Source organism: Brassica oleracea, chromosome C5, assembly GCF_000695525.1.
Source record: "Brassica oleracea var. oleracea cultivar TO1000 chromosome C5, BOL, whole genome shotgun sequence".
Classification (NCBI taxonomy): Eukaryota; Viridiplantae; Streptophyta; class Magnoliopsida; order Brassicales; family Brassicaceae; genus Brassica; species Brassica oleracea.
In genome coordinates, this window is record NC_027752.1 from 8,933,445 (window position 1) to 8,946,145 (window position 12,701).

Below are 12,701 nucleotides of genomic sequence, written 5' to 3' on the forward strand. Positions count from 1 at the left end.
ATAGTATGTAAAAGAAATTGATCACGCATGATCATTGATCTTGGAGTTGTATAAAAGGCAATCCAATACAGTCCATATATTTGAAATTCCTTGTGATTATACTAAACCTAAAAGAGGTTAGTAGGCATAGAATAAATCTATGTGGGTGTCTGACCAAAAGCGTCCGGCCCCGGCCCTTCAAACTAAAGATGTCCGACTATGTCCGTCTAAGGGTGTCCGGCTCTTCAGCAAAGAACGTCTGGCTCTTTTACTAGACGCGTCCGACTTTTAAAACTAAAAGGCGTCTAGCCCTTCTTCTTGATCACGGGCTAGTAGAGACAAAAGATCAACCGGATACAAATGTATTGTAGTCCATAAGCTTGTGAGAGCCGAGATCCATGACCTAATAATATATATTTCAGTGTGTAATATAATCCACAGCAACAGAGGTCATGAGACACCATCAAGAGATGGATAAAGGACTACAATATCCGAGATAGATATGGTACTGCCTAAAGCAAGAAATATCGATGTCCACATGTGAGATACATGAGAGTGTTTTCGGCCGCAGAGCCATAATAAGAGATTATTATCTCACATCAATGATCATTGATCTTGAACACTCATGAGACAAGTAGTGGACATGTATAGACGAGGTCTATGACCCAGACATGGATCGGCCAGATAGAGACATAGGTTCATGATAACCATGTCTAGTACATTGTCCATAAGTACTTATTTTGTCCGACCAAAGTAAAGAGTTAACAGTAGACGATCACGTCTAGACTATGGACACATGCAAACATGATTTGCAAAGAACCAATAGTGATCTCTGAGGACAATTTCACATTGCTTAGCACATATGCTTTACCAGGACACTCGATGTCAAGAGACATGAGAAATGACCTAAGAGGTCAAAGTGGTCTAGATACGGCTTAGTAATAAAACTTGACCGATTAATCCCTTCCTACATATACAGGAAAGATCACGCATCAGATGCGTAGAATGTAGAAACCTACAGTGAGGTTCACATCAGGGGGAGTAGTGCGTGTTGTACTCTTTTTCCTTCATCATGGTTTTGTCCCACTGGGTTTTCCTGATAAGGTTTTAATGAGGCAACATGAAGCGTACTACAAATCATGTATGGTTATGGCATCCAAGGGGGGAGTGTTATAAATCATGGAGTGGATTGCCATTAACCAGACCCGGTCCAAGACCGGCCCAATACCTAGAAGATGGAGAGACAGCCGAAGCCCTAGAGAGAGCCGACTTCAGGAGAGAGAGAGGTGGCCACAAAGCTTGGAGAAAATGAAACTCTTTCCTTTTTCTAGTAGATGTAATCTTTCCATTATTATGTATTAGTAGTTTTCCTAATCCTAGTGAGTTTAGGTTTTAGATACTTTCCATTTATCTTCATCTTGTAATCCTTATATAAAGGAACCCTCTTGATCATTAATAAGAACACACAAAAATATTCAGCCTCTAAACTCTCTAATTCATTAAAAGTATCAGTGTAATTAACCATCGTGAGAGTTAACGTGAGAGTGACACATAAGAAACTGAATCCTAGATTTATATAGATAAATAATAATATTATACATTATATATCCGCATAGGTCCGTTTAGGCGTCCGCGTATACATCTAGCTACTAGGCACTACGATCACCGGGATAGCCTATTTTAGAACACTGGTGTTGACTATAAAAGCTTTTAGCTTAGCCATTGGTTCATTGTAACAATATTTAATTATTATTCAATTGTAAAATAATTGGTCAGATTGGAGAATCCTGATAGCCTCAAATTGTTTTCTCGACCCAATGATCTCAGGAGGAACATAAAGGATTCACCTTTTAGTGAGAGCTAGAGAGAGAGAGAGATTGAAGAAGGAAGAAACTTGGAGAGAGAATAAACACGTAGGAGGGTTCTAGTCCGTGGTTGCAAACGAAGGACGCACAAGAGTACACGACGATACTCTCTGCGTTGTTTCCTCCCTTCAATTTAATTCCTTCTCTTTCCCCCAAATTGTCAATCTTTCAATTTCGTTGCTCGATGTCGCACGAAGAGTCTCTTCCGGCATTCACTTTGTTCGGTTTGGATGATGTCGAAAACTATGGTCTGGTGAGTGCTTATGATCACTTGATTGGTTCCTTCTTTGATATCATGTTCTAACTGAGGCTTGTATTAATTCACATCATCATTGAGGTTGATTATCTGAGACTTTTGTTCTTGATATTGCAGGTCAGTGAAGCTGACAATTCATTGCCTTTGGACATACACAATCAGGTGTTTCAACTTGTTGAGAAGGGAAACCAATCATTCAAAGATTCTCGCTTTGAAGAGGTGAATTATTGAATCTCTCTTTTTAAGTTTTTTTTTTCCCTTGGTCTTGCTACTTCATTAGGAATTGCCTGAAACGAAGCAGTTATTAGTTCAAAGCAAACTGATTTGTTCTGTATGTATTGGATGTCTTGTAGCTTTTTGGTGTAATTTACTTTTGGAGTAAGTTTCTTGCTGAACATGATAATGATCGTAGCACTTTTCATATGATACATACAAATGCTTACTGTCTTCCAACAGAACATTCTGTAAATTTGTTAAAGTTAAAAGCTTTGGTGCTGAAACTCTCAAATGAGACTCTCAATTATGTTCTTGCCAATAACATATCTTTTTTCTTTTTCCAGGCGATTAGCAATTATTCAAAAGCCTATTCTATTAAGCCTCTTGACCCTATTGTTCTAAGCAATAGAAGTGCTGCTTATATAAGGTAAGCTTTCATCTAACCTTTTCCAGACTTCCAATGGAATTCTCATGTTGTTTAACTATTTTTTTCCCTTTTACTCGGTTCACAAATTTTACCGGTACTGACACATTCTTATATCTTTCCATCTTTCAACCTCTTGTTTTTTTTAAGACTTGGACAATATCTGAAGCAGAGATCTGCATCAGTTTCGGAATATACACCTCTGAACGGTTTTGATATGTCGATGCTTGGTGAAGTATGTACTCTACTTACTTAACCTATTTTACTAGCAGTTGCAAAATTCATCAACTTTGACTCACCCTTAAAAATCTGATATTTTCCTACAGCTTGCTCTTAAAGATGCTGATAAGCTAATGAAACTTCAGAGCAGTTCAGTGAAGTCATATACCACAAAGGCTTGTGCCCTCATGTTGGTATGTGCCAAATTATTCTTTTAAGAGTTTCTCAGTCTGCTTTGTTTCACATATGTCAATTTTGTTTTGATTCTGCAGCTAGAAAGATATGAGATAGCACGTGACACTATCCTCTCAGGTCTACAGATTGATCCTTTTAGGTACGGTAGTCTACTTGTACCGTTTCTGATTCTGCCTAATAGAATGTGTAGTTTCTAAAGTGTGAGGTTTCTTTCTGATCGTATGAAGCGATCCTCTCCGGTCCAATCTTCAGGAACTGGAGAAGGTTATGCCTACTTCGATGAGAAAAACACATGGAAAAGCTGAGAGGTCTGATGACTTTGATTGCACCGTTTGCCTGAAACTGCTCTATGAACCTGCTACAACTCCATGTGGGCATACATTCTGCCGATCATGCCTCTTTCAATCTATGGATCGTGGTGGGTTTATATGGTTGTTTTTTTTTAACTCCTGAAAATGTTTCTTTTTTACTATCGTGTTGTTTATTAATGCTTTGTGGAATATATAGGCAACAAATGTCCACTATGTCGAACTGTCATTTTCATGACTCCAAGAACATGCGCTGTCAGGTAAAAGGATTTGCACTCTTCTCTAATTTTCTTAAAAGGTCCAATGCCATATCATGTAACAGTATATTGGAACGCTTATGCTTTAATATTATGTTTTGGCAGTGTGACATTGAATAACATCATACAAAAAAACTTCCCAGAGGAGTATGCTGAAAGGAAATCAGAGCAAGACACTCTGGTCCACTTAGGGAATGAAAGTATGCCTCTTTTTGTCATGGATGTGATCATCCCTTGTCAGAAGTTGTCTCTTCACATATTTGAACCTAGATATCGGCTAATGGTGAGTTCTTTCATTTTATTTCAGCAGTATTGCTGTTTGCATTCAGAAAACGTCTTTGATTAACATGTGTTAACTGAAACAGGTGAGAAGAATAATGGAGGGAAACCATAGGATGGGAATGGTGGGTGTTTGTGTCTTTTCCCTATTGCTTCTTTTGACTATACATTCATAAAACGTTTATGACTAGTAAGTTTTCCCATTCCAATGTTCATAGGTAGCTCTTGATTCTGCGACAGGTTCACCAGTGGATGTTGCTTGCGAAGTCGAAATCACAGAGTCAGTTGCTTCTTTCTTTCTGATAATTCTTAATGACCTTCAGTCCATGATTTTATCTTGGGATTTACTCACAAAGAGTCTGCTAATGTTTTGGAATTACACAGGTGTGACCCACTACCGGATGGACGTTTTGTCCTGGAGGTGAATATTATTTACTTATCTTGTGGATTTATTTAATGTGTAAGTTGTCAAATGATCAACTTAGTATATCTGCTTTTTTCAGCTGGAAAGTCATAGAAGGTGTCGCATTGTAAAAGCTTGGGATCAAGATGGGTAAGCTTAGTATGATTGTTTTTTTTTGTCGACCATTGTCATTTCCGAATATGATTGTTATCGAGCTTGGTATTGAACTTACACATAGCAGTTAGATCCTTATCTCATGCTCTAATCATTACACCAGTATTATGACAGTAATTGATCTTATTGTTCCTGGTTTCCATAAATTATTCAACATTTATGAAGATAAAAACTCGATCCTCGTGCAAACATGGTTTTGGAACTTTGTTTCATACACAGCTTCTTAATTATCTGTTTTGTTTTTCCAGATATCGTGTTGCAGAGGTTGAATGGGTGACAGATGTACCACCACAAAGCGACCAAGAGAAAGCAGATGTATGATTACATCTCTTGAGCTATGCCATTACAAATACTTCTCTGCCTTTTGCTACAATGAGTTTATTTCCCTTCTCTTATTTCCTCTCCTTTTCTTTGCGACTTGTTACAGCTGCGGGAACTGACGACTAGCGCAGCATCATTTGCTCGGTCATGGCTAGAGAGAGCAAAGGAAGCTGCTAGACAAGGAGGTAAGCAACTGTTTTTATCAAGCTGCGAAACGAAAGTGAACTAACTAGTCATGAGTTCTGTTTTATGACAGTAACTATTAGTTGTGCCACTTTTGTATGCTAATTAGTCTTTTAGTATTTTCAGACATGATCTAGTGTTTCACTTCTTCTTTTTCTAATTCTACGCAGACAGAAGAAGACTTGAAACACTTCTAATTGTTGAATCTATGATGCCTACACCTCAAGATCCAGAGCGCTTCAGTTTCTGGGTAATGCTGTTAAATTTGCAAAGCTCTCTCTAAAGATGGACACAAACTCTTGGGATATATTGTTTCTCAATGTCTTTATTGTTTTGGGGGGCGTCAGCTTGCGACATTAACAGATAGGAGACCTTCAGAAAGATTGGAACTACTTCGGCTTCAAGATACTGGAGAGGTACTTGAATATCAACTAGTCTACTTTGCTTGATATGAGATTGTATCTGTTTCACTTCTTTTGATTTTGGGAACTTTTTGTTGCAGAGAATAAGGCGCGGGTTGATAGATCTTCGGTCAGTAGAACGAGGATGCACAATGCAATGAACCGTCACCGTGTACAAGCAAGAGATCAAACTTGGGATCTGTTCATAAGAAATTTGACCAAAAAAAAACATGATTTATTGAAGGAATACAAAAATATAAGAGATTATTGTGGGGATAGATATCATCATGTTGTGTATTGAAACCAGAATACCATATTGTTCGTCATGGTGATCCTTGTAGGATCATTATTCAATTTCAACTCAACACTTTATTAAGACATAACAATTGAGGCATATAGTAAAATAAACTAATGTAACATAGCATTGATGATCTTTAAATCTACATGATATCAACATAATCCACATTGTATATTTCGCATTTCTGACCCTTGACAATTTCTTTGACAGCAAATCGCACTCTTGATGAGGTTTATTTGTCTTAAATTCAAAAGTTGAAGGCTTTTATTGAATTAGATGAAAGTCGGAGGTTCATTTCAGATACTCAGAAAAGAAAGAAAAGAAATTAAGATGCGTCCATAACAAAGAGTTAATAATAATGCATCACACTGTCTTAAACATAAAAGGATACGCGGGGCAGAGGATAACTATTTGATCGGAATCAGATGGCGGAGGAAACTCTGTCTGTCTGTCGTCGTCGATGACCTCCGTCTCCTATCGGAATCTCTCCCCTTCCTCACTACGATTCTCTTTCGTTTCTGCACATTGCACAATCTCCTACCCGATCTCTCTGTCTCTCTCGGGAGCTACTTTTTATATGCTTCTGCCTTTCGATTTAACTTAATAGGTTTTGCAAAATCTAGTATCCATGTCTGTGTGCGTATATGTTTCGTGACGTTTGCTGAATTCTCCGTTATGAATTGGTTTATTAAAACCAGAAGAACATGAATGTTGAAGGTTGAAGCTTGTTGCTAGTATTTTTGTAGTCTTGAATGTGGAAGAAAGATTTGCTAAACTGCTTAACATCAAAGCCTCTTCTAGTTTTTCATTCTCTCTCACAGGCATGGAAATATACTAAATTGTAGAAGGAAAAACGTCTCTTTGACATGGTTTCTAAGATAACTCAGTGTGCTGTGTATTGCTGTTAGTAAGTACATGTAGTTAGGTTATGTGTGCATGTCAGATATTGGAATGTGTACCCAAATTTATTTGAGGATTAGAGTCATTAGACTTATAGTAAGTGTTTTAAGTGGAAAGTACATTGCAGACCAGCTTTAACATTTTTTTATTTTTTTGTTTAAATTGATCATTACAGGAATTCCGGTTCAGGATACATGTGATTTTATAAACGTCGGTTGGTTCTTTGTGCGCTAAATTTCTTTTACTTATTTATGTTGTGTATTAGCTTTCTGCTAATACTATAGGCTGTCAACAAATCTAGAATGGAGAAGGGACTATCCCTTGGCTTTGAGAGCATGATTATCCCTAGCATCCCTAATAGGGTTCTTAATTAATTTTTTAGTAATAAATGGGTGTTAAGCACTTAATTTAAGAAACCTCTAAATTGTTGTCCTCCAATGCAAGTATCTTATTTAGGGGTTCTTAAGAAAAAAATTAAACATTGAGACATAAAACATTTCAAACATACTCTACAAGAGTTCACAAGAATACAAGTAATACGTACCATCGTAGTCATGACAAAAGACATGAATCATAAAGAGTAGAAGTATTTCAAGACACAAAACATTAAGATAAGAAGTGGATACCTTGTTGATCCTAAGCTTGAACAAGACCAATAATAGCAAAAACTCCTAGTACCAGTAACAATAACCAGCAACAATAACGGTAGCCACACTCTCTGCACTAGATCACATCCCCACTGCAAAATGACATGTCTCAATGAATCAGAGGAATTAAGCAAACAACAAGTGAGACGCAACCTGTGTATCTCAAATGCCAGAACCGACAGCCAACATAACTACAAGATGGAAACCTTTCATCAAGAAGTTGCGATGAAATTGAGCAAATACATCCAATCCAAGACTCTTATTTACATGTGTATGTAGATAGACAAAGAATATATTGTATCTAGACTAGATGTTTGCAAAACTTAACTTGATGATGGATACCATTCATTAACATACCATCATCTAAACTGATATAGTTTTAACAGATTACCCTACAGAGTTATTTGCGAATGTCAGAAACTGCATAAAAAATTGAGTTACCATAGATACTAGATAAACCACCAACTAAACAAGTGCAGAAACTTATCATAAACATAAAAGAGGGATAAAGCTATACCTCTGCTCTGCCCCTAACGATTTTAACATTTGTTAGCCTAGTGAAAGTAACGACGTGCTCCAAGAAAACACAAGCTTATTGATAGACTCCAGTAGAGTAACTCTCCAATCTGGATACAAAGAAGTTGGCTTTTTTCAATAAATCTAGAAACACAACATAATCATGGTTTGAACAATAATAAAGAGCACCTGGACAAGCAATTGCTAGAACCAGCCCAGAAAGGCTTGCACCACTTCCAACATCGATTAAACTGATTTGATCACTTGACTGCAAGCTGTAACAAGTCCTTATAGGAGGCAATATCGCAAGAGAATCTTCAATATGCCTCTTCATTACTTCATCAGCTTCTTTAGTTTCCGTAAGATTCATTTTCTGCACATTTCACATAGCCAAAATCAAGCAATTTAATTCCATTTGAAATAGAGACAAAACCCAACAAGTTAATTCCAGAAAAATGGTAGCTTCGTTTTGTATTAGAGAGAGAGAAAAAGCGAAAGACCTGGTTCCATTGGAGAAGGGTATCGACGTAGAGATGGATTTGGGTTTTCTGGGTGGAACTGAGGCTTTAACATACACTAGAAGATGAATTGGGTGGGGTTAGGCGAAGTTAAAGAAGATGACGTCGACGACCACTTCTTCGAGAGCTCTAACCGCATCTCCACCGTCGTACCCGTAGACCTAGCATCATCCTCCGACGAGGAAAGCGAGTTCGACGACTGCCGGATCTCCTTCTCCGATCTTCCCTCTCTCGCCCTCCTCCTCCTCCTGAGCCGAACAGGTCAAAAAGCCGGTGCCGGATCGTAATCCTCCTCCTCCGGTGGTGGTAGATCAACGGCTTGATCAAGAAGAGGTTCGGTTCCTCCTTTGAGGAGAGAAAGACTTTGTCGACGTGTGTCCCATAAGCAACGACTCTTGTAATGCTTAATTAAGCAACGCCTCTTGCATTAATAGGTAATTTTCATTTTCTTTTAAATCATAATTATCTTAGCAACCCTATTAAGAGCCTGCGATATTAATGCTCTGAGGAAACAGCAAATTATCAGTCATGTATACTGTTGCGGTATACTGAAAAAAAGAATAAAGATTTCTTCTGTTTTTATAAAAGCAAATTGAATTATTTGATAGTTCCAGCTTGCAACATATTATAGAAGATCTTCAAAGAGAGAATGTTGCGGTATCCCGCAAAATAGAGAAAATGACTAGGATAGCACTAAAATTTTTTTTGTCACAAATATAACATATAAGAATAAAAATGACCAAAATAGCACTTAATGTTTTATCAAAAGAGATAAATATGCACTTATACCTCAATGGTAAATTAATTTAGACATTAGGTTTTTGAGTTAAGGGGTGGGGTTTAGGGTTTCCTCAATGGTAAATTAATTTAGACATTAGGTTTTTGAGTTAAGGGGTGGGTTTAGGGTTTAGAGTTTAGGGTTTAGGGTTTAGAGTTTAGGGATGGGGTTTAGGGTTTAGGGGTGGGGTTTAGGATTTAGGGTTTAGGGTTTAGGGTTTAGGATTTAGGGTGTTTAGGAGTTAGGGTTTAGAGTTTAGGTTTTAGGGTTTAGAGTTGGGGAGTGGGGTTTTGGGATAAGATTTCAAATTTTGAAAAATAAAAAAAATTTAAAAGATAAAATGCTATTTTGGTCATCTTAGTTTTTGATGACTATTTTTGTGATATAAACTTAGAAATGTGCTATTTTGGAGATTTGACCCGCAAAATATATAAAACGTCCCCTGCTGGCTTCTTTTACCATCTTCAATTCTAATTCTTAGTATATAACATATTGTTATAGAGATCTCAAACTCAGGTTTTATGGCAACACGTTTCAAATCTCTGCGTCTAAGTTTCAAGGTTTCAAAGTCATGGCTGATTCAGGTATAGACTCTGAAGACTTTTTACCCTTATACACAGCTGTTGGTTCTTGTTTTATATTTATGCACATGATTACTTAATGTAGTAGAAATACCTAAGCATGCTTTTGAAACATCCTACAAAGTATCCAAGCAATCTGGCATATGGTTATTCATATGTTGAAGTTGCTAAACGTTTTTTTGGTTCATAAATGTTGGCAGGCATATTGGATCGAGCAAAGCATTTTCTCTAGCATCAAATATATATATATATATAAAAACGGCAGCATTTCTCCATGATCTAATTTAATATTATTTAATTAATTTTTAAAGGAGTCCCTTCAGATTGTTGACTTTTGATCTCCATCATCTACTAGTTCAGAGAGGGGATCTACAAATCCTGTGAGTAAAAATAGAAAGGTTCACTGATTATGGTTAGTAGATAGATGTGTACGGTTTAAGTGGCATCTTCAGGTATCTCTCTGTGAGTGACATCTATAGAAGGAGCGGCAACAAGTGAAATGGTTCAGGATGCGTTGAGAACCTCCGGAAGTGGTGGAGGACTTCCGAAAACGGCTGTATCTAATGGCGGAGGGAGAGGCCGTGGCTTGTTGTTACGCGGCTGGCAGGTCCAGAATACCTCAATGAACATCAAAATCATGATTCTCTGCGGCTTCGTGACCATTCTCGTTTTACTTGGCACAGTCAGTTTTGGTAACCTTGGAAGCTCCAACGCTGACGACGCTGTTAATCAAAATCTCATCAAGGAAACCAAACCGATTCTTGCCGAGAGCCCATCTGCTTCGGTTCCGAACGACTTGGACTTGGAGGAGCCGCCGAAAGCTGAGGTTAATCCCAACGTGACGTACACTCTAGGGCCCAGGATCACCAACTGGGACAGTCAACGCAAGGTATGGCTAAATCAGAACCCTGGGTTTCCTAGTATAGTCAACGGCAAAGCTAGAATCTTGCTTCTTACCGGGTCTCCCCCTGGACCCTGTGACAAACCCATTGGAGACTATTATCTATTGAAATCAGTGAAAAACAAGATTGATTACTGTAGGATTCACGGGATAGAGATTGTGTACAACATGGCACATCTAGATGAGGAACTCTCAGGGTATTGGACGAAATTACCTATGATTAGGAGATTAATGCTGTCTCATCCAGAAGTAGAATGGATTTGGTGGATGGATAGTGATGCTTTGTTCACTGATATACTGTTTGAGATCCCCTTGTCTCGGTACGAGAAGCATAATCTAGTGATACACGGGTATCCAGACTTGTTGTTCAACCAAAAGTCATGGGTTGCGTTGAACACGGGTGTTTTTCTGTTGAGGAATTGTCAGTGGTCATTGGATTTGTTAGATGCTTGGGCTCCAATGGGACCAAAAGGGCCAATCCGCAACGAAGCTGGGAAGGTACTGACAGCTTATCTGAAGGGTCGGCCAGCTTTTGAGGCAGATGATCAGTCAACGTTGATTTATCTCCTGATTTCACACAAGGAGAAGTGGATGGAGAAGGTTTACGTTGAGAACCAATACTATTTGCACGGCTTTTGGGAGGGTTTGGTTGATAAGTATGAAGAGATGATGGAGAGGTATCATCCGGGATTGGGTGATGAGAGATGGCCTTTTGTGTCGCATTTCGTGGGTTGCAAACCGTGTGGCAGCTACGCTGATTACGCAGAGGAGAGGTGCTTTAAGGGCATGGAGAGGGCTTTTAATTTCGCAGATAACCAAGTGCTGGAGCTGTATGGGTTTAGCCACAGGGGACTGTTGAGCCCCAAGGTTAAGAGGATCAGAAACGAGACGGTTTCTCCTTTTGAGTATGTAGACAAGTTTGATATCCGGAGAACGCATGCGGAAGCAAAACCATGAAGTGAATCATACACAGCTTGACGAAACTTGAGTTAATGTTATAGGTAACAAAGAACACTCACATAATCAAATGCAATATTTTCGTCGTTTTAGCATGTACTTGTTTCTTGTGCTTTATTGCATGTTGTTTTCCAGCTCTGCTAATTTTTTTTTTCTTTTTTCCATAGATAATTTTGTCTTTTTCAGTCAATATATGGAGAAATTTGATATTGCAATTCTGCTTGTTACTCCACTTTTATTGCAATGTATCTTCTTCCTTTTGCAGTTTATTTTGGCAGTCATCTTCTTTTTTTACTGTTAATGGTTGTAAACTATTAGCTCAGGATATAAATGATTATGTATATACTTGTATTTCTAGAGAAAATGGAATAATAAAGAAGAGAGTGAGAGTTGGTCGTGTGAGAAAGAGAGAGTTGGATTTCAACTTATTTCTCATTTCTTCTTTTACGTTTCATATATATAGTACAAGAAAGAGATGTTTAGTCATCTTGTGTTTAATGAGAAGAAGACAAGTATATGATGATGGTGATAGATGACTTGGGGACCTCTGTCCCACAAGATGAATCATCAATTATATAATACTCCCCCTTGAATATTCATCTTGTGTTACGTTGTGCTTCGTTAAAAACCTAGTCATGAAAAAACTATTGGGACAAAAACCATGACAAGGGAAAAATAGTACAATGCCATAATCTCCCCCTGAAAATAGTGGACTTAGCTTTCTTGTCACAGGTCACGCATATGCCGCATTCTGATACCATAAACGTGTTTTCAGAATGTTGTAGTCGGAAGAGCTTTTGTGAACAAGTCAGCCGGATTGTCGCATGAACGTACATATTCAATGTCCACTTCTTGGTTATGCGCTTTGTTCTGGCGCTCTTAATATAACCTTCTTTGAGTTGAGCAACACAAGCCAAATTGTCTTCAAATATTTTCGTCGGCTCTTTTTCGTTGACTATTCCACTTGTTTCTTGTATGTATTGGCTCATTGACTTAAGCCACACACATTCTCGACATGCTCCCTGAAGCGCAATAGTTTCTTCATGATTTGAAGAAGTTGCAACCAGATTTTGTTTCTGGGACCGCCAAGAGATCGCGGTTCCACCAATTGTAAAACCATATCCG

General features: G+C 38.1%; 2 protein-coding genes and 2 long non-coding RNA genes across 5 annotated transcripts; 3 read left to right on the plus strand and 1 right to left on the minus strand.

Annotated features, from left to right (window-relative positions):
- The first annotated feature begins 1,695 nt into the window (after window positions 1-1,695).
- On the plus strand, window positions 1,696-5,866 carry LOC106343155 (LON peptidase N-terminal domain and RING finger protein 1-like). The gene is made up of 18 exons (XM_013782299.1): window positions 1,696-2,097; window positions 2,218-2,319; window positions 2,661-2,743; window positions 2,891-2,975; window positions 3,067-3,153; window positions 3,232-3,293; window positions 3,382-3,572; window positions 3,662-3,722; window positions 3,825-4,002; window positions 4,085-4,123; window positions 4,217-4,278; window positions 4,383-4,419; window positions 4,502-4,551; window positions 4,824-4,890; window positions 5,003-5,081; window positions 5,250-5,329; window positions 5,427-5,495; window positions 5,582-5,866. The coding sequence occupies exons 1-18, from the start codon at window positions 2,029-2,031 to the stop codon at window positions 5,639-5,641; spliced, it is 1,461 nt and encodes a 486-aa protein (XP_013637753.1). The 5' UTR covers window positions 1,696-2,028; the 3' UTR covers window positions 5,642-5,866.
- A 218-nt stretch (window positions 5,867-6,084) lies between these two features.
- LOC106344116 lies at window positions 6,085-7,325 on the plus strand. The gene is made up of 2 exons (XR_001270117.1): window positions 6,085-6,385; window positions 6,854-7,325. It is a non-coding gene; the product is annotated as an uncharacterized LOC106344116 (long non-coding RNA).
- Window positions 7,138-8,765, minus strand: LOC106344115. Its single transcript, XR_001270116.1, has 4 exons — window positions 8,342-8,765; window positions 8,031-8,214; window positions 7,843-7,951; window positions 7,138-7,417 (listed from the first exon to the last, which is right to left on the minus strand). It is a non-coding gene; the product is annotated as an uncharacterized LOC106344115 (long non-coding RNA).
- An 809-nt stretch (window positions 8,766-9,574) lies between these two features.
- LOC106294275 (putative glycosyltransferase 5) lies at window positions 9,575-11,803 on the plus strand. 2 transcript variants are annotated; one of them, XM_013729838.1, is made up of 2 exons: window positions 9,575-9,721; window positions 9,919-11,803. In XM_013729838.1, exon 2 carries the CDS (start codon window positions 10,218-10,220, stop codon window positions 11,574-11,576), a length of 1,359 nt encoding a protein of 452 aa, XP_013585292.1. In that variant the 5' UTR covers window positions 9,575-9,721; window positions 9,919-10,217; the 3' UTR covers window positions 11,577-11,803. The 2 variants fall into 2 exon arrangements, with proteins under 2 accessions (XP_013585292.1, XP_013585291.1); XM_013729837.1 differs by having other exon boundaries at window positions 10,030-11,803.
- The last annotated feature ends 898 nt before the right edge of the window (window positions 11,804-12,701 follow it).

Excerpts from the sequence above, each read along its gene's own strand:
- LOC106343155 (XM_013782299.1), top strand. The coding sequence starts at position 2,029 with ATGTCGCACGAAGAGTCTCTTCCGGCATTCACTTTGTTCGGTTTGGAT. Across the intron at positions 2,098-2,217 it reads ATGTCGAAAACTATGGTCTG|GTCAGTGAAGCTGACAATTC; the intron begins GTGAGTGCTTAT and ends TTGATATTGCAG. Across the intron at positions 4,552-4,823 it reads AAAGCTTGGGATCAAGATGG|ATATCGTGTTGCAGAGGTTG; the intron begins GTAAGCTTAGTA and ends TTGTTTTTCCAG.
- LOC106294275 (XM_013729838.1), top strand. The coding sequence starts at position 10,218 with ATGGTTCAGGATGCGTTGAGAACCTCCGGAAGTGGTGGAGGACTTCCG.